General features: G+C 46.8%; 1 protein-coding gene across 7 annotated transcripts in view; it reads right to left on the bottom strand.

Moving 5' to 3' along the window:
• The window catches only part of UBR4 (ubiquitin protein ligase E3 component n-recognin 4), a 125,925-nt gene that overhangs the window by 24,377 nt on the left and 74,511 nt on the right, over positions 1–27,037 (bottom strand). For all 7 annotated transcript variants that reach the window (XM_082402518.1, XM_082402519.1, XM_082402523.1 and 4 more), the window contains 26 exons: positions 25,372–25,521; positions 23,894–24,121; positions 23,068–23,146; positions 22,329–22,574; positions 21,041–21,209; positions 20,372–20,516; positions 19,701–19,786; positions 18,885–18,972; positions 18,445–18,638; positions 16,601–16,840; positions 16,058–16,196; positions 15,202–15,327; positions 14,959–15,087; positions 13,834–14,177; positions 12,059–12,149; positions 11,635–11,719; positions 11,329–11,456; positions 8,029–8,158; positions 7,748–7,905; positions 6,897–7,006; positions 6,046–6,187; positions 5,291–5,372; positions 4,783–4,956; positions 2,628–2,749; positions 1,471–1,668; positions 721–801 (listed from right to left, as the gene is read on the bottom strand). In XM_082402518.1, the coding sequence (XP_082258644.1) occupies positions 721–801; positions 1,471–1,668; positions 2,628–2,749; positions 4,783–4,956; positions 5,291–5,372; positions 6,046–6,187; positions 6,897–7,006; positions 7,748–7,905; positions 8,029–8,158; positions 11,329–11,456; positions 11,635–11,719; positions 12,059–12,149; positions 13,834–14,177; positions 14,959–15,087; positions 15,202–15,327; positions 16,058–16,196; positions 16,601–16,840; positions 18,445–18,638; positions 18,885–18,972; positions 19,701–19,786; positions 20,372–20,516; positions 21,041–21,209; positions 22,329–22,574; positions 23,068–23,146; positions 23,894–24,121; positions 25,372–25,521 (3,864 nt within the window). The remainder of the gene's footprint in view (positions 1–720; positions 802–1,470; positions 1,669–2,627; positions 2,750–4,782; positions 4,957–5,290; positions 5,373–6,045; positions 6,188–6,896; positions 7,007–7,747; positions 7,906–8,028; positions 8,159–11,328; positions 11,457–11,634; positions 11,720–12,058; positions 12,150–13,833; positions 14,178–14,958; positions 15,088–15,201; positions 15,328–16,057; positions 16,197–16,600; positions 16,841–18,444; positions 18,639–18,884; positions 18,973–19,700; positions 19,787–20,371; positions 20,517–21,040; positions 21,210–22,328; positions 22,575–23,067; positions 23,147–23,893; positions 24,122–25,371; positions 25,522–27,037) is intronic.

The raw sequence follows: 27,037 nt of genomic DNA, 5'->3' as shown, positions 1-27,037 counted from the left end.
CAACTAGTAAAATAAAAACTATGCTCCTCGACACAGTACTGGAAAATGTTCTGAAAAGTGAGCAAGCCCATAATAGCTGAGATTAATCTCAGTCAAGAGGTGTCCACTCTTTTTTTTTTTTTTTTTTTTTTTAGAAATTCATGTTCTTTTATTTATTTATTTATGACTGTGTTGAGTGTCTTCGTTTCTGTGCGAGGGCTTTCTCTAGTTGCGGCAAGTGGGGACCACTCTTCATCGCGGTGCACGGGCCTCTCACCATCGCGGCCTCTCTTGTTGCGGAGCACAGGCTCCAGGCACGCAGGCTCAGTAATTGTGGCTCACGGGCCCAGTTGCTCCGCGGCATGTGGGATCTTCCCAGACCAGGGCTCGAACCCATGTCCCCTGCATTGGCAGGCAGATTCTCAACCACTGCGCTACCAGGGAAGCCCCAAGAGGTGTCCACTCTTGACAGCCCTCCCCATCACCGGGCTTCCTCAGACTTTGCCCGGCCCGGCTGCACGGCCAGGAAACGCTCACCCCTCTTGAAGCTCCTCTCCCCTCGCCAGTAAGCTGCCTCACAAGGAGGACAAGGTGACCGGTTTTCTCCACACCAACACCGACAGGGGAAGTAATGGTCCTTACATGCTGCTACCAGCTGGGCAAGTGACGATGAACAACGGCTCTTCCTAGCACAAGCCTGCAAGTCAAACCACACCTCCAAGCAAGAAAACAAGCACATACCTCATTCGTGGTACACCAGACCTTCTTGTAAACCTCGGCCACAGGAAGGTCCAAACTAATGATTTTATTGTTCACTAGAAGCTGAACAGAAAAGAAAATGAGGCTGTTATTTGGAAATAATTGTAAGGCAAGTAAATTTCAAGATCAAAGGGCACTTTATGGCATAATGTCTGTGCGACAGGGACCTATCGACTCTCCCTCTCTAAAAAAATGCACATGTGTGCGCAACACACAGAATTTTGTGCACAAGTTCAGGGGTTACAAACAGCTTTAACCCAAACCATGGACTCCAGGTTAAAAAACTGCTGAGGACCTTCTCCTATCCTGAATCCATTTCAGCTCAGCACCAAAGAAGACAATTTTCTCTAGTTCACCAACATGCTTTTCACCATGTATACGATAACGCCAGACCCTAGTGTTGTCTGCCAGAAGGTACCAGATACAGGGCCAGAAATCTGCACAGGGGCTAAAGTGCCAGTATTTAGGGAGCTTAATTAATTTGGAATCCCTGGGAAGCTTCTGCCACAGCAACAAGAACAATAAAAGCCTGCGCCATGACAAGCAACAGTCACCAACCATTTGCTTACCACATGCCAGGCAGTGGGCAGAGCCCTTTACAGGTAATTACCCTGAACACCAGGTGGGGTAGGTAGGTGGAGATCCTTAGCCTGCATTTACAGAGGCCCAGTGTTAATCAGCTCCTGAGGGAAAGGAACCCTAACCATGACAGTGGTGTCCTGTGCTTGTTACCTCCATTCCACTATCATCCTCCAGGAGAGCCACCAGGTCACAGTCCTGGCAAATCTTGTTCTTTATATCCCTCATGAGTGGCCCAATGCCTGGCTCATTGCTGCTGTACGGGTTCCCAGGCATCCTGCCCTGTAAGAAGTCTTCTTGTTGGGGATCCTTCTCCAGGGTCACAAAGAACTCAGTGACTTCATTCTCCTCCTAAAGGACAGAGAGAAGGAAGCAGTGGAAGGGATGGCATAAATATACATGCAGAGGGATGGCAGAGACCTTTTTTGATTTAGACCACGCTACCTTGCTCACGGACACTCTGAGGAAAACACACCAAACTCATCCAGCCCCTTACACATTTAAAGACATAAAGGATAAGAAGCTCAGAGGTGATTCAAAAAATCCAAATAGCCTTAAATATCAAGCATCTTCTCTGAAACTTAAGGGGAGATTAGAAGGGAAAGCCTAACAAAATAAGCAGATGAGGAGTGACCCATGAAAGCTGGATTAGTGACACGAGGGGAGACAGGGCTCTCCTCCTGCTCGTCTCATGTGATGCCAACCAATCTGGGGCCAGATGACTTTGTCCCTGGTGACCCTCCAGTCAAGGAAAGGGTCTTCTCTATATTATACAATATTCAGGCACGCCCAACCCCACTGATCTCTCATCATTAACTGACGATGCCGGTGTTCTTCATTCTTCCTCAGTAACAGGAGGGGATCTTTGGATCATACCATGCTTCTATATAGTTCAGGCTACGGAAACAAATACACAGGCATCCATGCGTGCACAAAACGTGGGCAGGGAAAGATGGAAGAGGGTGAAAATTTCCTTACGCCCTAGCTCAGTGTTGCTTCTTTCACAGCATATTGGATTAATACCAGGATTTGGGCAATGGGAGGTTAGACCTAGCTCAAAAAGAAAGATTGATTTTGACTTTGAATCTAGAAAATGAGACCAAGGAAGGTCTTTAGATTTCCCCCCAGGTGGAACGGGAATATCACGGGATTGCTTCTGTTTTACGTGCGGCGCTTCCTAAAACACTGCCTGAACGGGCCACCGCTGGTAAGATTACCCATGACTATAATGAATCACCAAGCGGTTTCATGGAGAAATGGCTCATGCTGACACCCCGAGAGCCACGGGAAGCACCCCTGCTTATGCTTACAGGATAGATGATGCTGCAGAGCCTCTCAAAGATGAAGACAGGAGTCCGGTAGTCATCCAGATTGTAGCGCTTGGCTGTCTCAATGCACACGGCCATGAAAGCCTTGGTTTCCGATTCTGTACCTACCAGAAATCAGTGGGGCCGAGTCAGTTAGGAAAGAGCTTCACACACGGAAACTAAGATGAGACTTTAAATGAAGTTCCGTCACTGACAGATTCTTTCTGCCTAGCAAGTCTTTAAATGTCCTATGTGGCGATATCAGTATTTCAACTGGAAACATGAAGCTGACTGATTCTTATACTCAGACCACATTCCATTTGAAAGCCTTAATACCCAAGTCAACACAGACCATCACAGTTAGCTGTGCACACGTCTTGCTCCCTCTGGGAATTAGAACCTTGCATCCTCTTGCCCAAAAGAGGTACCCAAAAATGTCAAATAATGATCCTAACTGTATGCCAGTCAAATCAAAAAGAAGTTATAGTTTTCAGTTTCATTCTAAAAGGTTAAGTAGATTGCCCTCTATAAATGAAAGAGATAAACTTCAAGTCATAAATGCAAGTACTGTTAACAACGTTCTTGAAAAGGGTCCAGTTGACAAGGTCAGAAACCAGCTCAGCAAGACAGCAGAAAGTGGCACCAGAACGACCTCCATGTCTGGCAATACAGCAGACTATGTCCCCTGACCTACTTTCCACTCCTCCACTTAAAAACAATTTAAAATACTGAATAAAAAGGTATCAGTGAACTGCCACACTAGCAAAGAAAGCCACAGCCCCTGAAATTAAGAAAAATCGGGAACCCAGGGAGGTTAGCAAAGCACTGAGGCGAATTTTTGCCATGAGCTTTCATTTCCATAACCTGCCAGGACCTGAGAGCTGGATACAAAGCCCCAAATCTGCCAAGGTGGAGAATCTGGCAGGAACCACCCCACTACACACATACATGTAAATCTGGTACCCCAAAAGAGCTACATCTTTGGTATAAGGGTCAACTAAAAATAACTCTCCCTTTCCCCCAAGCAAATCAATGAAAGGACATTGTCTTCCCTCAAAATGCGGCACTGAGTAGAGGGGGAAAAAAAATCTCCTCTGAGAACTCATAACAAGCTGTCCCTCACAGGGGTTTGTGGCTCAAACTATCTAGGAGGTCTGAAAAATCTAAGGTTAGAACTTGGTTGAAGGCGGCCCTGGGGTGGCTGTACCCTGAGATGCCTCATAGAAGCGGTTACAAATCTTCTCTGGAAAAACCCACCTTTGACTTGGGTCCTGAAGAATTTCCACAGATAAACCCTCAAAACACGAGCTCACCGTCAAAAAAAATCACAAAATGCAAAAAGATTTAAGGCACCATAAGCAAGAGCCAGAAAAACAAACAACAGAATTAGATCAATAAATACTTCAAATTTTAGAATCATCAGACACAGAAATAAGTTTGCTATGCTGAAAGATTATAAAAGGAGTAGGAAATGTCAGTAAAAAACTAGAGACTATAAAATCTATACAGAACTGCAAGAATTCAATGGGTAGATTAAAAAGATAGAGTGAAAAAAAAATTAATGAACTGAATGACACGGTATAGGATGGAAGACATTATTCAAAATCAGCATAAAGATACTGATTGAGATGGACATTATGAAAGAGAGAGGAAGACATAGGGATGACAGAGTGAGACTGGAGCTCCACAAGGACAAGGAAAACGAATAGAGCAGAGGCAACTGAAGAGATGATGGCTGAGAATCTTCCAGAACCAATGAAAGGCACCAACATGAGAACTTTTGACCTCTTCCCGCACTATGAGCTCAATATAAAAAGTCCAAACTGGGAACTCCCTGGCGGTGCAGTGGTTAGGACTCTGCGCTTCCACTGCGGGGGGCAAGGGTTCGATCCCTGGTCGGGGAACTAAGATCCCGCAAGCTACGTGGCACAGCCAATATAAAATAAGTCCCAACTGACTGAGGCCAGCTCTGGAATTTTACAACCCCAAGAACCAATAGTCTCAAGGGAAATTTCTTCTCCTTCTTTCCTTGAATGTGAGGAGATGTTTGCTGCCCCTGCTCTGGCTCTGAGGAAGTTGGGGAAATCAGACCAGTATACCTAAGTGGAGCCAGAAGGGACATGGGAATCTCGGGCTGTAGGCCGCTGGGTGGTGCTACCTGTGGTCATGTCCTCCAGCATCTCCAGCAGCATGTCCTGGGTCTCGTCAATCAGCTTGGTCCTCTGCACCACCAGCTTCCGCAAGCACAGGTATCCATTCAGCACAGTACCCACCAAGCGACTTTTAAAGTGCCTTTTGATGGATTCCACCTCCACGAAGGAGGAAAGAAGGCCTGTGGGGACAGGAAAAAGTTGCTGTAAGAGTTCTGAATGAGAATTAAGCAAAGAAGGCTTAATTCATCCTCAAAAGATGACGAGCAACTCAAAAGCAGGGAAACACTATCTTTGTGCTTGGCATGGGGCACGCTCAATGATGTGAACTGGTCAATAGCCAACAGATGCTCAAAGACGTAAAGCCATCCCTGAGGAGAAAAACGCAGACCTTAAAAGTGCAGTGTGGTCAACATGAGAGAGAAGAGAGTCAACCACAGCAGCCAAGGAACTAAGGGTCAGTCCCCAAACTATACCCAGGGTGCCCTAAAGGAAGGGCTGGGAGGCTCTCTCTACCTGTGAGACTTTTGAGGGCATAGCCCTGCTGCAGATCAGTGCTCAGGGTGGCCTCCTCCAGGGCCAACAAGCGGGCTATTTCCTAAACAGGACAATAAGCACAGTTAGTGTGACAGCACTGCCAGCGACACTGGTCCAGGAACTGGCAGCACCGTCTTTTTATTCTAATGCTCTCTCAAGCTGAACCTTTGCAGAACTCCTTTCCAAGAAGCCATGGACAGTTGCAATGACGTTAAGAGAATGCTTAAAAATGGAGAACAGTCTAAGTGACCCCAACAGACTGCATATCCTCTTGATGAACACAATGAAGTCACAGAAGTACCACACACAGACCTCGGAAATACTGCAGGTTCAGTTCTAGACCACTGCAATAAAGCGATTATTGCAATAAAGCGAGTCACACAAATTTGTTTGTTTTTTCCCATGAATATAAAACTCATGTCTACACTCGACTGTAATCTAGTAAGTGTGCAATAGCATATGTCTAAAAACACAATGTATATACCTTAATTAAAAAATAATGTTGTTGGAAAAATGGCGCTGATAGTCTTACTTGATGCAGCGTTGCCACAAACCTTCAATTTATAAAAAACCCACAGTCACCTATAAAGTGCAATAAGGCAAGATACACCTGCATTTTCAACAAATGTTTCTTCTTGGCATAAAAGAACACCACAAAGTTCACGCAGAGAAAGAGAACAATGAAAGCAGAGCTAGGGAAAGGGGCTCTGCTGGGCTGCGTGAGACGGAGGTACCTTGGTGATGAGGTTGCCCACGTAGGGCAGGACTCCTCGAGCTGCCAGGTAGACTTTCCAGTGAGCTGAGGTGATGAGCTTCTGGTAGAGCGCCAGGTACTCGGCGGCACACTCCCCGGCCACGCTCAACTCGTCCAGGTAACTGCCGTGGGGAGACAGGCACTGAGCGAGAACTCAAACAGCTGCAACAGCCTAACAGCCCCTCTTCGCCCCTTCCATCTTTCATGCCTCTGCTGTCCTCCACTCCCTCTTCCGTGGAAGGAAGGGGGTGGGGCGAGAAAGCCCCAAACTCCCCACTCGGGAACTCCCCACACTTGGGGAAAGCTCAAGAGACCACAACAGGGAATGCAGTGCAACAAACTATACACGTTTGGAACAATAAAGCACCAAGATATGAATGGCGGTTATTGGGGCAGCATGAGTATGGTTGTGATTGAGTCACTCACAAGGTAAGTTTATCAGAGTTTAGTGGCCAATAATGTGGGCTTTGGAATTAGACTGCCTGGATTCAAATCTTGCCTTCCAGTAGACAAGTTAATTAACCACTTTAAGCCCAGGTAAGGATTAAATGAGGCAATGCATGCCAAGCATTTATAAGCTCATAAGATCTCAAAAATTACTAGCTGCTGAAATTCTGCTGCTCTATCACCACCACCACCACTGCTACTACCACTACCACTACAATTCAGCTTTTTAGAACTTTTTTGTTTCTGTGGTCTTCTACAAGGAATGAGATAGTTATAGAGCACAGGTGCGCCTCCAGTCGCCCTGATCTATGGATTCCCCTGGGAAAGCGGGAAGGGCTCGAGATGAAGTCCAACCACCCTGCCCATCCCACTCTCAAATGGTACCTGGTGAGGAGGTCGAGGACCTGCTGCTTGCGGCTGGGAATGGTGGCCAGAGCTTCCACGATGGTACAGGCCGCCTGCCGTGCAGCCTGCGTCGCGGGAGTAAAGAGCACCTGCGGGGTATGGACAGAAGCCCTGGCTCAACTAACAGCCTCTCACCAGGCCCCGCAGGGCACAGTCAACTGCCACCCATCCAGAGGAAGTCCTCTGAGTACCTCTCTAGGAAAGGTTAAAGGTAAAAATCACCAGCTAACACAAGATCAGACTGCTGCAGACTGGTGAAGAGGCTGCCTAAGAGCCACCTTCTTCACGGAGATGTTCTCCATCAAGTACTTTGGAGAATGTACACAAGATGACTGAAGTAGGAAAAAAGACAAGCAGGTATTCTCCTTAGCAAAGACATCTACAATTCTATTTTGGGGACAGCTACACAGTGAACACTTACATTTAATGTAAACCAGTTATTTATGTTATGAACCAATGGACAAATGAATTCTCTAAAATATAATTACTTTAATCTTTAAGAACATTAGCTGGAAAGAGGAAGAGGACAGCAGAAGATATGAAAGGTGGAAGGAGAAAGGGGAGGACAGGCACTGAGGTTCGGGTCCGTTCAGTGGTCAGGGGGGAGAGCAGAGATCACGAGCTTGATGAGAAGGCGGAAAGAGTTCTGTTTCGGCCAGTCCACCACGCTGGCGGCGGCAACCGAGAACCTCTACCTATGTGAAAGGAAGCAAGAATAACAAAGAGAAAGAAGAGAAAGCAGAGCAGACAAGTGGGGAGGAGCAGAAACACCCTGCTCGGGATCTGAGGCCAGCGCAGCAGGGCGAGGGGCCCAGGGGACGGTCACTCACTTGCCGCAGCCAGTTGTTGTGGCCCAGCTTGAGATCCAAGGGGGAGGTCCTCTTTCCCCGACGACTCAGGAACTGCTTCCACCGCCACACGTACTTCTCAGTCAAATAGAGATGGCGGAGTTCTGATTTGCTGGGGGACTTCCCGTTGCCATCGATCCCTGGCAGGCAAAAGGGTGCAGGGAGAGGTAAGGAGAAGAAAGGGACAGAAAAGGGGGGATTGTGGGGCTGCTGGGATGGGGTAGGAATGACCGATTTCTCAAGTCTTGAAGAGACAGACACACCTCTGATAGGAAGACACTTCTTCCAGGCTTCATAGGATGCCTTGGGGTCTCTCTTGAGCCAGAGCTGAGCCTGGGCATGGATCTCATTGCAGTATGGCTTAACTGTGGTAAGGGCCTCGACAGGAACATCCTGCAGGAGGAAAGCGGACAAGGTGAGAGAGCTTGAGGGCACATCTGAGCCACAGCTGCAATACAATAGCACTGGCACCCCAAGGGGACATATGCAAAGGCAAGAAGACCAGAAGGATCAACCTTCGTATCTTTTATGCCCCTTATGTGTTCCTTTAAAGCATTTTGATCCAATTTAGCAGTAGCATCTCCATGCTGAGCTTAGGGTCACTGATTTTGACTGTGCAGGATAAAGTGTAACCGGTTTCCTGCACACAGTCTTATAGCCACATATACTAATTCCTATCCCCAGGGTGATTTGTAGTTTCCCAAACATAAATCTTCAAGGGGTCACTAAGCAGCCTCCAGAATTTAAAGAGCCGTAACTAATCCCAAGGAGCCTACACAGCAGAGCCCCAGGACTCTGGGTTCTCAAACTTTTTGGCCTCAGGACCCCATTACTCTTGAAAATTACTGACTCCAAAGAGTTCTTGTGTGGGTAGCTCTCTCCATCAATATGTACCTATTAAAAATTAAGGTTCAGCAATTCTTAAAATATTTATTAATTCATTTAAAAGTAAGAATAAATCCATTACCTGGCAACCTAAATAACATTTTTTATATTTTCCAAAACAAAAATAATCTAGAGAAAGGAGTTGCACTGCTTTATATTTTTGAAACTGTTTAAAGACTGCCTTAATAAGACAGCTGGATTGTTATACCTGCTTCTGAGTTCAAACTGTTGTGATATGTTGTGTCAGTTGAAGTACTCACACAGATATTTAGTTGGAAAAAAGAATATTTTAATAGGTTTTTCAATTAATTGCGGATTTTTTCTTTGATACTAAACCAAAATTTAACAAATTACAGGTTCTTAAAGACTGGCTAGAATGTGGAATCTGAAACCAATCAGTAAACGTTTCATATTCCATTCCACTAAAATTCATCATTTACTCTCACTGATTCGGTAACATGTACCAGTCATTTGGAAAATACTGGTTCAATGAGTTACGTCAATTCCTCTTTAAGTGACCAGCTCACTTTATTCACTTTTTAAGAAAATGCCTACCAAGCACCCGATTCTGAACAACCACAATTTGCCCATCAGCCCTCCTTTCAAGCACTAACGGGATTCCATGAAAAAAGCAGCTCGTTCAGCTTGCAGCGCAGTCACACAAGTGCTTTTCCCCAGGACAACCGCTGTGCTGCAGCGCGCCACGGCACTATCTCTGGGCCTCGCACATTGTCTTGCTGAATATTAAAAAGATTAGCTGGGCTTCCCTGGTGGCGCAGTGGTTAAGAATCCGCCTGCCGATGCAGGGGACACAGGTTCGAGCTCTGGTCCGGGAAGATCCCACATGCTGCAGATCAACAAAGCCCGGGCGCCACAACTACTGAGCCTGCGCTCTAGAGCCCACGAGCCACAACTCCTGAAACCCACGTGACTAGAGTCTATGCTCCGCAACAAGAGAAGCCACCGCAATGAGAAGCCCGCGCACCGCAACGAAGAGTAGCCCCCGCTCGCCGCACCTAGAGAAAACCCGCGTGCAGCAACAAGGATCCAACGCAGCTATAAATAAATAAATAAATAAATTTTTAAAAATCATTAAAAAAAAAAAGATTAGCACTCAGGAGTCAAGATTTACTAAAATTAACCTGCGATGCTTCATCAAGGACGCTCTAGAGCGAAAGTGCACGGCAGGGAAGAGCGCGGCTCTGAGTGGAGCTGGGCCCACAGCCTCTTCGTGCTAAGGCTCCAGTGGCCTCACCATCACTGACTTGGCACCATCAGCACAAATGCCACAAAACAGTGAAGAGGGCAAGTCACGTCTTAGGGTAATTATGAAAATAACGTTGACCTCACAGATTCCCTGGGAGTCTTGGGAACACCCAGGGATCTATCTATGAGCCAAACTTTGAGAACTGCTGCCCTCTCTAGGCTAAAACTAAGCAAAATGTGAGGCTTCAGTGCTCTGAGAGTAAGAACCCTGTGGAAATCTTTTACCTCACACTGTGGGAAAAATGACAGTTACGTGGGGATGAGGTTCCTCTTTTCAATCAAGAACCAATTTTTATTTGCTGAGACTTAGCTCTGAGGGGAAGTAAACCTTCATCAAAGGGAAGGAAGGGGGGTCTTTTCTGAGGACTGTCCGGGCAGACCAGGAAAGGGAAACAGAGTAAACTGTTCATTGCCCAGCTTCCTTCCCTACTGCTTACCACTCAGAATCCTGCAATGAAGACTTCGTTTCCCACCAAGGGATTCCATTAGGATGGAGCAGGAAGGAGAATGGCCCAAGGACTACAAAGATGGATAGGAGGCACCGATGGCCTCAGGCATGGCCAAGGGAAAGAATTACAGCCCGCATGTTCTCAACTGGTGTAAGCAAGTTCATCTGTGGCTAGGCCATTTTAGGATTAAAAACTTGGCTTTATTCATTCACTTAACAATGATTTGCTGAGCGGCTATAATAATGCTAGATACCACGCTCTGCACTGGACATAAAAACATCTTAGTAAGACAGTCCCTGGATTCGAGGAGCTCATAGCCAGCCTAGCAGAGAACTGGTTAATTGAAGGAGCAGCTAACAAAATGAAGGCAAGCATTCCAGGCAGAGGAGACACCATACAGCTACAAATAACATTTATTAAGGACTAACATGGGCCAGACACTGCTCTGAGCACTTGATCTGCATTAAGTCATTTATTCTTCCCAACACTTCAGGTAGAAACTGTATTCCCATTTTATAGATGGGGTAACCAAGGAACCTAAATTAAATAACGTGCCCAAGTCACAGTGCTAGTGAATGCAAGAGCTGGGATTTGAAATCAAGAGGTCTGCCTCAGAGCCCAGGACTTCCACCACTGCGCAAAACTGCATGTACAAAGGCACAGGGGTAGGAAAGAACACTGTGTCCTCTGGGAGCTGCGAGTCATCTGACGTGACCGGAGAAAGAGGCAGTCCTCCACGGCTAACCACTTTGTTCTACGCGTTTGTATTTTTGTGTTTGCTTTTCTCTTGAGTTCCCTCTGAGAAACCTTCCTTCTCAAAAACCCCAACCCATCTCTGCTGAACTGCCGCAAAGGAAGCATTGGTGCCACCCAGGGAGAGCGAGTTCAGGTGAGCAGAGGCCCTTAGAGGCAGGGCAGGTGCTGGCCGGGGACTGCGCCCCGCCCTCCCTCTTGGCCCCGTACCTTGTTCTTCTTGCTGGTGGGAGCAGGTGGTTTAATTAGCTTCTGCAAGATCCGCAGGCACATGAGGGTAATGTTCTCAACAACCACGGGAGTCTTAATGTTCACGGCCATGAGGAAAAGGCTGAGTGCTGGGCAGAGGAAGGAAAGGCAGAGTCACACGTGACCACAGAACACATCACGCCTGCCGTGGCAAGGCTGCCCAAGCACAGCTTCCCCTGCCCTCTCCCGCCCTGCGCCTAGGACTGCGCCCTGAAGCCTCCTCTCCTTTCTCTGGCAAACTGCTAACCAGATGTCCCCCAACCTCACCACAGCGTAAGCGGAGCTCCCAGCAGCTGTCCTCCTTCGAGATAGAGTCTGTCAGCAACAGCATTTCATACTGAAGGCTACTTGCCTAGAAGGCCAACAGGAAGAGACATGAGTAGAGGAGAGTCTGCAGGGTCAATCCCAGGACTAGGGCTCACGTCCATGCTCAGACCCAGGGACTCAGCATTAGAACGTCTGGTCACAGATGGACCATCAGAGAGACAATGGAGAGATGGTGAGCCTCCACACAGCCAACCATTCATTTCTCTTCTCTCTGAGGCTGACTCTGACCTGGGAAAATCTTTGTGGGACATGAGCTCTGCAAATGTGCCGCTCCCTCCCTCCCTCTCGTCTCTGCAAACGAGACCGGCAGGGAGGAAGCCGAGGGAATGAAGGCAGAGAGTGAGGGGATGGCCAGCCTGCTCACCAGATCAGGATTGGCCCAGTGGCCCTTCAGGGCTGTGGAGACTTTGCCAATAATCAGGTCGTTCATCTGCTGGGTGGCCTCTGGATTGTCGCTGGGGAAGCAGAGAAAGGAGTCCTGTTATTCACCATTGGCTCTGTCCCTCCTTTGCACTTGAAGGAGCCCAGAGAAAAGGAAATCAATGTCTAGGGCTACCCAGCCTTCCCAGGGGCAAGACGACACATTAGCCCCCCAAAACCCTGCTGTGTAATAAAAAGGGCATGCCCCAGCCGCCTTTCCTGGGAGGAGACGCTGACTGAGAATACAGCAGCACTAACATAGGGGGGATTTTCTCCCCAGCCCACATCCCCAGGCTGCACAGTCCCCAGACGCTGCCTGGTGTGTCAGTCTCCAGAATCTAGGTGTCCACTCTCAGCCTTGGCCACAACTCTTGCCTCATCTTCGCCAACTGCCCTCACTTCATTTCCCACAAGGCATCCACATTTCCCATCTATGTCCCTTTGTAATAATGTATCTTTTAATAATTAAAAAACCCCACGAATCGTGTCACATCCCTTTCTTGCTTCCCAACGTGTCTTGAATAAAATCCAAGTCCTTATAATGACCTACAAGACCCTATAGGATCCGGGCCCTGCGATCTCTCACTAAATCCCCTCCCCTTTGTTCCCCCACTGGTATCCTTCACTCCATGCACAAGCGCTCCTCGTGGCCCCCGCCCCTCACACCCCGGGCACACCCCTGCCTCTCCTCCTGCCACTTGCTATTTCCTGTGTGTGCAGCCCGCGCGTTCGGTATCTCCATGACTTGCCCCCGCACCTCACACAGGGCTTTGCTCAAGCATCACCCCTCAGAGGTCGTCCTTGACCACTTTATCCTCCGCAGCAACCCTACCTGCAATCAGGGTTGCCATCCCAGCTATACCGCTCTTCACATCTAATCTCCTGACACTGTAGTGTGTAATTACCTGTTTACTGCCCTTCTCCCCTCTAGAACGTAAGTTAAATGAGTGCGGGGACTTTGTTTCATCTATCACTGTATCCTCAGAGTTTAGAACAGTGCCTAGCATTCAGCAGATGCTCAGTAAATATTTGTTAGATGAGTGAATAAATAATACAGCAAGTAACACTTACCAACCAGCTAACATGTTCCAGAACTTATGCAACATACTCAGTAAATAATCTAAATCCAGCTATGGGTACTGTATGGGCACAGACCAAGTACTCCACAAATATGATTTATTACTTGCAATGAATTATGTTAGTCATTCCTCACCACAAGCCTTTAAGATATTTGCCATTATCAGTATTTCTCAGATAAGGAAACCTTAGGCTCAGAGAAGTTAAGAAATGTGTCCAAGGCACATAGGACAAAATATCCGATACTGGGTCTTTCTGATCCAGAGCCAAGCTCTTAATCCCTAGGCTCCACTGCTCCAACTGTCTTCTTCTGTGTGAGTTTTGAGTCCAAGTACCCTGCTGTACCCTTCTCCTCCCTCACCAAAACTCAGAAACTGCTTCCTCAGGAAACCACACTGGTTCCAACCAAATAAAAGACGAACATACTATCTACACGGAAACCTGGGCTTCAAATGCTCCCCAAGTTTGTTCAGCTATACTTGGGACCTCTTCCCGTTTTTTTCTCTATTATAAGCTAGCGAAGCTGTTTGGCAGGGAGAAGCACGGTTCCGTGAACCCTCTGGTGCTCCCAGCACCGCTGCCGCCTCCACCCCAGCACGAGCAGGCATGACCGGCCCCCGTCACCATGGCGCAAGCTCTGACCGGGTCAGGAGGCACATGAGCTGGCGGACCTCCTCCCGCATGGCCGCAGAGCCTCTGCGAAGATTATAATCAAAGAGTTCCCGGATGAGGCCCTGGGAGACGAGGATGTGCCTCAGGGCAGGGTTGGTGGCCAGGGCCCGGAGCAGGGTGATACAGTGCTCTGTGACGGCAGAGGCACAGCCGTAGCACTTGGTGGAGGATGTGTGGCCACAGCCCAGGACGGACAAGGCGCGGTACTGGCTGGCAGTGAAGGTGGGCTGCACGGAGGTCCTAGATGATTTGGTGGCTGCTTCCCTCTGCTGCAGGTCGTATTCCAGCAACTCTTTGCGTGAAGCAAAAACTTTCTAAGGAAAAAAAAAAAAAGACAAAGGAGAAAGAAATCAGCAATTAAAATAAAGAGAAAGAGGAAGTTAACTAGAAATCAGCTTTGGTTTGAAAAAACACTTTACATGCATTATCTAATTTAACCCTCTTGATAACCTTACCAGTTAGATACTTTATCCCCATTTTATAGAGGAGGAAACAAGCTTAGAGGGGTTGGCTTGACCAAGGTAAGTGGCAGAGTTAGAATTCAGCCTCTGATCGCAGGCCCATGCCCTTAACTCCCACGTAACACTGTCTCACAAAGAACAAAGTCAGGAACGTAGGCACGTGTAGCAAAGATGGCACACCAGCAACTTAAGGGACAAGGACCCTGGCTCCTCTTGTCTGAGGCCAGCCTTCCCTCCGATGGGGGTGGGGTCTGTAACATGCCATCCACCGTATGGCCCACCCTGGTTGACTAGAGTTGGTGTGCCCTACCCTTCAAGCCTGCAAACACGTCTATCAGAAAAAACGGGAACAAAACCTTGGCACCCAATTTTTTTAAAACCAGTTAACCCCTCTACTAAAACGTGGGCTGTGAATGGTCAAGAAAAACACATCTATAATAATCTCCGTTATTCTGTTTTCTGGAATGAACTCAGCTCTCTACTAAGCACCCAAAACCGCTGTGGGTGAGAAGCTGTGCGGCTGGGCAAGGGCACCCCTGGAGCTGAGCTTCTGGGGGAGAGCAAAGAACTGCTTTGACAACAACGTCGATAACACACGACAAAACACACTCTCCAGCTGCTCCCGTTTCTCTACCTGGATGATTTTGGAGAGTTCATCGAAAGAGTTCTTGCAGTCTCCACAGTACTCCTGCGCCAACTGCAGGATGTACCGGTTCACACTGGCTGAGGTGGAACTGATGCCCCCAGCCGTCCCCGAGTCATCCTGCAACCAAGAGGGAAGCTGTCAGCCTTCCACCATGAGATGGCCTCACCCAGGGGCTAGTTTTCTGCTTCTGATCCAGAACCCTCTCCAAATGTCCCTCCAGCTTTGGATTACCTGCGGCTTTTCAGGAGCTGCCTCGTTCACTTTGCAGAGCAGGTTCTCCAGCTGTGGCCGATGTCCCATCAGCTGGTGATACACTCGATCAGCTTTGTCCAGAAGTGTGTTGATGTTGGAAACAGCCTAGACAGGAAGAGACAGGGGCGTGCGTGAAGGCTCGTCAGCATGAAGATTTTCCCTGAGTGATCCGTCAGGGACCTCTAGGTCAGGTACTGTGTTTCATACGTTATTTCCATTCCTCACAATAATCCTGTGGGGCGGGTATGTTATTTTTAATAATACACAACGTATACGATATATGTATAAATGAACAATGCTGAGAGCAGTGACTTATGCCAGGTCACACAGTATTAAAAAGCACAGGTGGTACTGGAACTTTCATCCTTCTGACTCCAAAGCCAGGTGTTCTTTTGCTTTGCCAGGCTGCTGCTGCTAGTGACTATCCTGACAGTTCCCCCCTCTTCCCTGTCCTCCCATATCCAGTCCCACCACATCATGCTGGCAGAGAACGAGCCCCTGAACAAGCCAACAATGAGGGAAGGCCAGCAACCGCAATTTGAAGCAGCCTGTGGAACAAATGCAGGGCACGTCACCCAAGTTCTATCTGCCTTTCCAAATCCTGTCATTTGTCCCTTGAGATATTCTAGTTTCATTAACAACATGTCTCCAAAATTCTACACAAACCATGTGTTCCAATATATCTGTCTTATTTGTTGCCACTCAAAAGCCGAGCCCTGAAAATAGTGCCAAGTTGAGAAGACTTCAGCTAGAAGGGAAAGCACGTTCCCCGCATCAGCTCAGCCCACAGCTCAGATCAAAGCCCTGCCTGAGTCTCGGACGGATGCGGCCTCACCTTCTTCCGGTCTTCTTCATTCTCAATGGGATCCACTGCACAGCAAGGCTTGGCATAGAGCATGAAGTCGAAGCGAGCGTATTTACAGAAGCCACAGGCATTGCACAGGAAGGGGTCCTTTTCATCATAGTTGATGGATCTGAAAAACCATAGTGATTGGGTCAGGGGGCAGCAGAGGATCTGTAGGGAAAGGAGATGGACCGTGCCACATCTATACACTGCAAACTATTGCAGGGACTCTCAGAGGGGCAGGAGCAAATAGGCGAGGATGACTTAAGCAACCAGGTAACAAGAAAGGGAGACCCAGAACCAAACTTAGGGACCCCAGCACCACCCACCACTGGATGGTCACGTGAATTCACGTGCACGCGCACGCCCACGCACACCCCACTCTTCCCCTTTTCCATCCTTGAACTCCGCAATCTACATACCCATAATCCTCTAGTTATTATGAGGGCACCACACAATGAAATTGAGCACAATGAGACTCTTACAGAAAAACACAAGGAATGTACCTGGCCTGGGTGACAACCACTCACTTACCTGCATTTGTGACACTGGTAGACGTTCTCTCCACAGTTGCCGCAGACCCCTGGGTTGGCAGGGACTGAGGCACTACAGCGTGGGCACTGCAGGGTCTCCGTGGAGGCCTGATAGTTTTCATAGAAGTCTGCAAACTCAATCATCAGGTTGGAAGCCACTATTGGCAAAGGCAGGTCAATCTTCACCTCTGTCTGCCCGGGGGTCAGCTGAACCTTCTTGGCTTTGTGCCAGCGAGCTGGCCTAGGAGAGACAGTGTCAGACAGAGGGGCAGGCAGATGGCCTAAGAGCCTCTCACAAGACCCTCGGCAATGACAGTCTGATGAGACAAAGAGAAGACTGTCCCTACCTATTCTTCTAATGCCATTAATTCATTATTCTAAGGATAGGAAATCTGGCAAGTAAAAGCAACTTAATTTTAAAAATATGTTTCCTCTATTCTTTCTCTCTTAAAAAAAAAAAAAAGGGTATAACATACAGGTGCTTTAAGACATTATATATGATAATTTTTGATACTCCAGAAAAACAAGGGAATGCACATCAAGGGAAGATATTACTCCAAAAGTATGCCACACTGAAGCCTGTAATCCCAAGAGGTACCATGATGACGACTGCCATGAGTTCCTATCAAGACAACTACCTTGGAAGGATAAAACTCAGGTTGCTTTAGAGAGGCACAGGGACATACCAGGATCCAGACCAAGTGCCAAGTAGAGTCAGAAAGAGTAAAGGCATGGGATAATTTAGAGGTAATTATATTAGTACAATTAGAGCTAATATTTACTAAGCACTTATTATGTGTCAGGCTCTGTTCTCAGCACTTCACATATACTAACACATTTAATCCTTAAAATAACACCTTGAAAGTGGACTTCTCTCCATTTTACAGTTAAGGAAACTGAGGCTACGTAAATTCTCCAAGGGATGTGAACCCACAGTCTCATTCCAGAGTCTGAGGTCTTTACCAGCAGCTATGCTGACTCTACAACAGAAAATCAAATCCACCTTCTCCAGAGGGGACTGGGTCATCCCAATGAGCAGCTTCTACTTGCAGATCATCAGTGTTAACTATGCTTTTCAAAGGACAAAGAGAAAACTTCCTTTAAGCAGAGCTCCTGTGGCCATTTGTTCATGTGGTACATGCTAGCTTTATGCTACCTTTAGAGTAATACCAATACTTCCATTCTATGCACAAAGCAGCACTCCCTGTAGGTCTAAACATTCAAGTAGCAACTGCTTATATTCTCTGCCCAAAAAAAATGCTTGAGTCTTCAACAACAAGTGGTCTGTCTCTGTAAAAGTTGACACTATAACCCATGCTAGTGTCCTCTTTGGCCCATATACAACATGCCTTGATTCAGATGTTGGGAGAGATAATCTAGAAAGATCCAACATCAGCATGTGTAGAGGGAATGCACCATGCAGAAATGGAAGGACTTCAAACTAGAGAACCTCCTGGAGAAACACTGCCTGCTCTGTGAACAAGAGAACAGTGTCTTAATCCAAGAAACAACTACTTCCCATATAGCATAGTCTATCTAAAAATAGAACCACTCTAGTTAACATGGGTATGAGAAGCCTAGAGTCCCCCTCACTCAGCTTCCCTTCAGGCTGTTGAAGATCTTAGACCCTGAGGGCTCCACAGGACATAACTTCAAAATAGTTTTCGTCAGCATCCTTAAGAACTGGTGTTTCACCTGTGTCCCTCAGCCATGACCTAAGTAGGCAAGAGGACATACTAGGCCTCTAGGAATGTGCTGCTTTACCTGATTCCAGCAATCGAAGGCAACAACTGGTATTGAGCCTCGTAAGCCTGCTGCCCCTCCCCAAGTCTGAAAAGCCCGTACTTGTTTTTCAGCTCCACGATGGCCTGCACAGTTCGGTTGTTGTAATAGAGGTTGATAGTCCGCACCATCTTGGTCCGTTTCAGGTCCCCAATTTTCACCGTCACTTTGCTGATGGTGTGGCTGCCAATGAGCTTCACAACCTGCTGGGTGGTGGTGTACCTCGTGTCCACTTTAATGGAAGACAGCTTGATATACTAAATGCAAAAGCACACACAAAACACTGTGTTAGTTCAAGGCTAACGGCTCATCCTGTCCTCTTCAAAACTCATCAGCGTAACCCACTCTTCATCTATTTAAGGTAGCAGGGCAAGTAAGGGTTAATACCACTGCAACCAACCATTGGGAGAGGGATGCCTATACAGTAATAATCAACCTCTAAAAACAAGAAACCCACTGGCCCTGTAAGCCTCAGGACTGTCCATGTTAAAGATGTCACTTACACAAAATGGCACTTCTGGATTATTACACACCAGGCAGGGATCACTCTCCAGGTAATAGCCATCAAACTCCACTAGGCCAGACAAGGTGCTAAGGAAGAAAGCAGTCTTAGCATAAGGAGATTTTCATTTTAGAAAGCATGGAGCTTCACAAAGAAGCCATGAGAAAACCATGGCTCAATATTCCCCAAGGCAAGCTTCACTCTAGTGAGAACACAAGGAAATGTGAGAAATCCCAACAGAGTTAAGTCACAGGAAGGGAATTTCAACTGAGTGACCTTAGACGTTTCCTATTTCTGAGCTGTTCTGAGGTCACAGGAATCCTAAATGTTACATTAAAATTTGACTCAAAGAAGAGTCACAATTAAATTTACTAAAAATCATTGAATTGTACACTTGTAACGTGTAAATTTTGTTGTATGTAAATTATACCTCAATAAAGTTTGGAGGAAAAAAAAGAACAGTCACTAATAAACCAGGGAAATAATAAACTGACAGTTTAACCAACACTCTCTTCCAAAGTTGTTGTTTTTTGTGTGTTTTTTTTTTTAATGCAGCCATTTCTGTAAACTTGCCTTATGTGATTTACACTTAGACCCTTGAAAACTAGAGACCTTCTTAAATCATTGCTTACCAAACCCTAATTCAGCAGTTGCATTTTGAGCACCTTCTATGCACAAGGCCCCAACTACAAGGGAGGGATTCAAAGACCAACTAGACAGGAGCGTATTGATTCATAAATAAGAGCCCATCCATGTAGAAATAGCAACTGGACTGTTGACCGAGCTTCAAACAGGAAGAAAGCAGAACAAAACTCACTTGTAAATGTTGGAGTTGGGATGGTTGGTAAGAATGTGGTTTTGAGTACGAAGAATCTCCACAGCCTTCTGTGAATATTCTTTCAACTGAAAACAGAAGTCAATATAGGACCAGAATTAAAGCCCAAGGGAAAGTCTTACTGGCAAAGACTTTTTTCCTCTGCTTTCTAGCTGATACCACCCTAGAAGTAGCAGCCCTCATTCAGAATCAAACAAAGCTGAGCCTAACTCCTAGTCATTTAAAGGATTCTATCTTCTTTAGTAGTTTCCACGATCTTAGTGACAGCCCCTCTTTTTATACCTTGTGGAGGAAGAGAAATTTTATTATTATGGAGAAGCCATGAAATGGTTATCTAATTGCAAAAACACGTTGGATATGTGATCAGGACTGCCAGGAAACCCAGAGGAGCACTTTCTTTCCCAAGCAACTTTAATGAGTTGCATTTTCTTCCCCACTTTATCTACTTCTATTGGCTAAGCCAAATTCAGACTATACTTAATTTGCTAGTGTATATTATCTAGGTGGCATACATACTGGGAGTGCTTAATATATATTTAAAAGAGATTTCATATATGTACTCCCATGTGGGTTGATCATAACGTTTCTTAACTCAAGATAAAAAAGGTTAAAATGTGGCAAGTTAGCCTCTTCGACCGTAGATCGTCTGTTACCTTCTTCTCTGTTTGTGGGGTTTTCAAGGAGAAATATCCTAGTAGGTCCACAAACTGAGCAGCCTTACGACCGTAGGCTGGGAGTTCTGGCCATATAGACCACATCAGATCTAGCAGGAGCTCCTGTTGAGATTTGCTAGAGTTTCTGTAGATAAATGACAGTTCATATTATAAGCAGCAGAAAACCCTGAGGTTCCTTTATTTATCAACAAGGCCCAGGTACCGTTTTGGAGATGAATCTATTTCCCCACAACTATGAGTTAAGTTTGAATGGCTCTACTGTTCTTTTGACAATCAACCTTAACAGATGTAGCATGATCCTTTCCTGTCTTCAGGAGGTGATTTATTCCCATCATCTGACATCTCTCAATGGCAGAAACTGAGCTTTGTTACCCTAAAGAGTCAAGCCTGGTCATCTTACAAACTTCTAAACATAGCCTTCTTAGTGGAAAACAGATCATCTCTTGCTTCTGACATCAGTTTAATAGCCAAAAAGCAGATAACTCAATGAAGAAATCTGTAATAGTCAAGAGGATTCAGACTGGTGTAAATACTGATAGTACGGACAACCCTGAGTATGTAACATAGAGCCAAGACAGAACTGTTGATACATCACCCACTCTGGTCCCAGACCCACACAGTCTGCTAAAACTAAGCCCCGGATCCTACCTGTAGATATGCAGTGTCAGGCAGTGGGCCTGCCAGCGCACGGAGGAAGAATTGGACTCTAAGAGGAAGCAACGCAGAAACTGGACCAAGGTCTCCTTATCTGCAAATTTGTTCAGCTGGTTCACCAGAGCTGTGCACAGCTGGTCCTCTTGGCTGCCTGAGCTCTCACCTGCAAGATCAAAGCAGGACTGAAGGGCTGAAAAGTAGGAACAAGTGGTCTAGGGTCCTACAGCCAGTGCTCAGGTGGAAAGAGAGGGAATTCTGTCCACGTTTTAATGTTTCACCAAAATGGTTATGATTTGAAAACAACTTTCAGTTGGTTACTGGGGGACAAAAAGTCAGCCCCAGATATAATAATCCTACCAAAAAAAGTACCTCTACAAGCCTGGCACTGACAAAGATAGTCACACTGGAGAAGGAATTTCCTTTCAAAAGTTTGCTACCTACAACAGTCAACATTACCACAGACCAGCACAGAGGGATCTGAATAATTCATTGGGGAATGTGAACCTCCACTGCTCTCCACCAATCACCTGTCTCAGGCCTCCAAGGACCATGAAAATCAGGAACGCAGAAAAAAGCTTTTGCCTTTCTGATGGCAAGGACTCAGCTAAAGCTCACTATAGCGTCCATTTGTAGAGCATTTACCAGTTTACAAGGCACATTTATAAGCATAGTTTCATTTAACACTGACAATCTCTCCACGAAGCAAGTGTTATTATTTCACAGAAAAAGAAACTTGGGCCTAGTAAAAATGTTTGGTGCACTTTGACCTTTCCTGTTACAGACACTAGGTATGGAAGTCACACTCTTTAAGGTGTCACCTTCAACATAACTGAAAATGAGACCAAGAGTAGACACTAGAGGGCATTTGGGTTTTAGGTCCCTGTAAATCAGGATGAAAACCCTTTCAGAAGAAGAGAATGACAAACTTATGGTTACCAAGGGGGGAAGGGGGGAATGCGATGAACTGGGAGATTGGGACTGACATGTATACACTACTATGTATAAAACAGACAACTAATGAGAACCCACCGTAGAGCACAGGGAACTCTACTCAATGCTCTGTGGTGAACTAAATGGGAAGGAAATCTAAAAAAGAGGGGATATATGTATACATATGACTGATTCACTTTGCAGTACAGCAAGAAACTAACACAACATTGTAAAGCAACTACATTCCAATAAAAATTAATAAAAAAAAAAAAGAAGAAGAGAATGAACCATGTGCTCTCAGAGAGATCAGAACACATGACCCTGGTCACTGAGACAAGAAGGTGACCCTTACCCTCTTTCTCCTTTTCCTTTTCTTCTTTCTTACTCTTCTTCGTGGATGACTTTGACTGTGTTGTGGCTTGTCCAGAACCGGTTGCCCCAGGGGCGGAGGAGGAGGAAGCACTGGAGGGCCCTGCCGAGGCCGCCAGTGCAGCGAGGACTTTGCTGCCACACAGAGCACAGGAGAGCAGCTGCAGCAGCACCGGAGACACCCCCTCATCCACCAGGAAGCTGACTTGGAGGAGGAAGTACAGGACAGCTGCAGGCAGAGGAGACGGGGGCTCAGCTCTGACACAACTGCGAGACTCACACACAAGAATGGGAGCACCTGCTCCAGACGTCAGGGCTGCCCTACTCCCACCACCTCCGTTGTCCAGGTTCTCTGCTGGAAGTTCCCAGAAGAATTTACACCCTCTTCGGAAATGTCTGACAAGTACTGCAACAACTACACAGAGACTGGCTCCCAGCCCCCACTCTTTTGAAGAGGATGATTCTCCTCCTTAGCTGACCACAACAATCTGGAAGTCAGATACTCCTACCTTGTGCTCCCACCGCACCCCACATTTTATCTATGGACGCTGAGCAATCTTGTAAGCTTTTACATGTCTTCTTTGCTGGGCAGAGTTCTGTCTATCTTGCTCATGGCTATATCTCTAGAACCCAGTTTAATGCTTGGCATATAGTGGGCTTCAATGAACAGTTCTTGAAGGAATGAATGAATAACAGCAACCAAAAGGAGAAGCACTGCTTACAGTCATCTTTGATGCAGAATTTCTGCCAGTTGATGGTTCGCTGGGCAGCAATCTCTGCACAGGCTTTCAGGTGCTCCATCTGAAATGGAAACCAATCACCAGAAATGACCCACACCTGCTGTCTTGAGGGGTCATCACCTGAGCTCTGGACTACAAACCCTGGCCCTCTGTGCAAGGTTGATCGGTGCCGCGGTGAACCTGGGACCAAATCCCAAACACTGAGCCTCCTATATTCAACGTCCCACCACACAAAGCCCTTTTGTTTTCAGGGATTCTCAATAGTGCAGCAGGAAAGGTAGGTCATGACCCAAGACACTACAATGCAGTTTATTTTTTTCTTGCTAAAAGCATAATAGTAAGAACACTGGATTAGGAGTCTTTAACACTGAAGATGTTCTTTCTAGATGTTCCTATGCAATATATTCAATTTACTCCTCAAAGTCAAACAACTGATTTTAGGTGATAATACATCATTTCTTTAGTATTCAGGGACAAAAAAGAGAGGTGCACAAATCTCGGGTTGATCCTGTCCACGACATGAGCAAATGACACTGGTAAAAAGCCCAAGCCACCCCTCCTCACAACAGAGGAACCACTGCCAGGTGGGGGTGGGACCAGGGAGGGGCAATTGCAGACCCTGAAGCCAACTGCATGTGGCACAGCACCCAGTTGGGTATCATGGATCTACCCTGATTGCAACCCTGGCCATGATGTTCTCAAAATACTGAAAAGCCCTGTGTGTGCCGCTCCATCCTCTTACCTACTTGGCTGAGCCTCGCCCACAGCCTCTCCCTGCCCTACCACACCACCCCAGCACCGGCCGTACCAGGCTGATGAGCGTGTCATACTGCAGGGCGGAGCCAGAGCTGGCTGTGACCACACTTGCCCGGAGGAAGATCCCCTGCTCCTCCAGCAGCTTCTTGATCCCGCGCACATGGGAGTCGAGGGTGTGCAAATCCCGGAGCTGGCGGTATTTCTCCTTTGACCCACAGATGAAGAGCAGAAGTTTGCGGACTTGCCGGCGCACAAATGGAGTTTGCTGGATCATCAGGTACTTGAGGGGAGAAACGACACAAAGAGTCAATGACTCTGGAACTGTATCTGTACCAGCCACGGCGCCTTGGTTTTTCATGAGCTGTCACTAAAAACTGGTAACACAAACCAAGCTACTTCCTTGCAGTCAAGCTAGCCTCTGGTGAACTTTAGTATTCCTTACAAGGACCAGGAGAAAGAAAGGCATAGAAAGAAAAACATCAAAAAGGGAAAAAAGTAGTAACATTCCTGCTACTGCTCGTGGAGTACTTAGGAATCTATAGGAGGCTGGTCTCCACTCCAGCCCACCCAGAATGGACGTGTAAAGAAAAAAAACATTCAGAATCTCTCTTTCAGGTAAAAGAGGTGGGGAAGAAGCTGCGTTGTTACATCTACATGACTTGAAATGGCTATTTGCAGTTTGCTAACATTCTTCGTCCCAGAGTTAATCTCATGCTTGCTGTGCAGGTTATTCAGCTATTTTCTCTCAGCTCCAAAGCCACCCCACCATACCCTGCTCTGTGATGTCCAGTCCAGAACTAAAGCTAACTGCGCTGTTTCTTGCCAGCTGGTTCCCTCTTAGGTTCTGCCAGTGGGGAGCACTGGAGGGACACCAAAAGGCAGGAGGGAGAGTAGGGACTTGCTCCTTCCCACCTGCCTGCCGTCCCAGGAGCAGCCCTTCACCCTAGCGGCCTCCAGCATCTCTTCAATAGTCAAGGACAAACCAGGTCCGGGTGGCCCTGTTCGCCGGCTTCTTTTAGAACTTCCAGAACCAAGCACATCACAACCCTTCAGAGCTCCTGAGGTACGGGCAGCAGCAGACCCTCCTCAGACCTGCCAGCCTCTCCTCTGCGTTCAGGGGGCCGCTGGCAGCTGCTGCTGGCGGCAGTTACTAGCCCTGTGCTACCGCAATGTTCCCTTTTTATTTTTTTGGTTCTTCAGTGGCTGTTTAACCAATTCTCTATATTAAAATCTCTCAGTTCATTTAACTAGTATACTTTCTGTTTTCCAGGCAGAGTCCAAACTATTAAACTTGTCCATTATCACCACATGTGGGGGAAGGTAAGTGTAGAGAATCAAAAACTAAAGTGGATGGCTTGCTCTGATACACGTCTTCCACAGTTTCACCACATAGTACACCCTGGAGGGGCAAGACCTAGATGGCGGGAGGGGCTCTGCCGGGGGAAACACCGCATGAGGGTTAGGATGCAAGGGAGCCACAGAGGCAGTCACAGCCGGTGTGTCCTCCCCTGGACTGGGACCTTCACTTACCTCTGAGAGAAAGTAAAACCACGAATGATCAAAGACAGGAGGTGGGATTCGAGAATTGGTGTCAGCGATCTTTTTGATTTGGTATGGCAGCCTCAGGACCATCTCTGTGAGAAGCTGAGTATAGGCCTCAAACACATCAGCAGCATGGCCCTGGGAGAAGAACATTTGTATAAGAACCTGTGATTGACAATTTCCCCTGACCACAGTTAGGAAAAAGGCTGGTCTATTGCTCACTAGGAGTACCTCACGTTGAAGATGGTAAATGGCACCTTTCAAAGCTGGAGACTTCACCGACTGATAGTTTAGTTTACAGATCCAGGAAGACCCCAGGCTCCCGGGGGCAATTTCATTACATGCAAAGCTTATTGTGGAGGCAGATCTCACTGCTCTTAAAAGTTCTAACATTTCACTCTGGTTTTTGACACTGGATTGATTTTACTCTGCTTACACAAAAATTAGAATAGGAAAAAATTGAAAACACAGTAATGGAGAAGGATTTCTGACTTTCTATGAGATGTATTCCATTCCCTAGAACCAAAGCTTTCCATGATAACAAGAAATATTCCTGTAACCAAGGGGGTGTCAAAGATCACTAAACTCAGTCGAGATCCTGGGCCCACACACAGAGGCAGGGGTACCAAGAGATTGAGGACAATGGAAACAACAGCTATGCTACAGCCTGTGTGGTCCCCAGGAAGAGTCTGCGAGAGTTTGGGGGCATGTGTCCCACATATTCAATCACCAGTTGTTTATCAGATCTATGTCAAGCACTGGGAGTGTGAAGAGAAATAAAATATGGTCTTTGCTGATAGTCTGGAGGGGAAGACTCTACATGTGTGCACAGGGTCTGGGACCAGGGAAAGGCCATCTCGCTCAGACAGCAGGAAAGTGTGTGCTGGGGAAGGATCCAATACTTGAGCTGGGTCTTGAAGAAGGGCTAGGAATTAACTAGACAGGAGAAGGAAGGGATGTAGGAGAGGAAAAAATTTCTGAAGGGACAGCATGTACATTGGGAGAGACGCACAGATTAGCAGGGCTGCATGCAGGGGTGTTATAGTTGATAAAGTAGAGAATTAAGTAGATAGCTGGATCGGCAAAGAACTTTTTGGCTGAAAAGTTATGGAAAACCACTAGAAGGTTACACAAAGAGAAGGACATGATCAGATTCACAATTTTTGCCCTGTTATACTCCCATACTATTCGAAGCAGTCCTGAGTATGCAATAAGAAGCACAGCTACCCCAGGCCATCATGCTCCACTACACAGACTCAAATGGAACAGAAATGGTAATAATAATTAACATTTATTGAGCACTGGTATGTGTTAGGCACTGCGCTTTACAAACATCACCTCATCCAATGCTCACAACAACTCTATAAAGCAGATACTATGTGTATGCTCATTTTTCAGGTGTGCAAACTGAGGCTTACTAAGGTTAGACAGAACTTCTCCAAGCTTCATGGCTGGTAAGTGGGAACACCTGTTCCCGAGGGACACGTTCCCGGACTCACCTGACCAGAAAGCCCATCTTCTAAACTAGGGCATCCTGTAACAGCAGGGGGAGTATGTGACATCCTCGGCTCCTTCAGCGCTACTCACTGAGACTGAAGAGGACAGTGCCCTGGATGAGGGACAGGAGTGGTTCACTGCCCGGGGAAGGACCTCA

This window comes from Balaenoptera borealis (assembly GCF_965194805.1).
Source record: "Balaenoptera borealis genome assembly, chromosome: 1".
Lineage (NCBI taxonomy): Eukaryota > Metazoa > Chordata > Mammalia > Artiodactyla > Balaenopteridae > Balaenoptera > Balaenoptera borealis.
The sequence above is the reverse complement of the archived record's forward strand: the minus strand, read 5'-3'. Positions and strand labels throughout refer to the sequence as shown.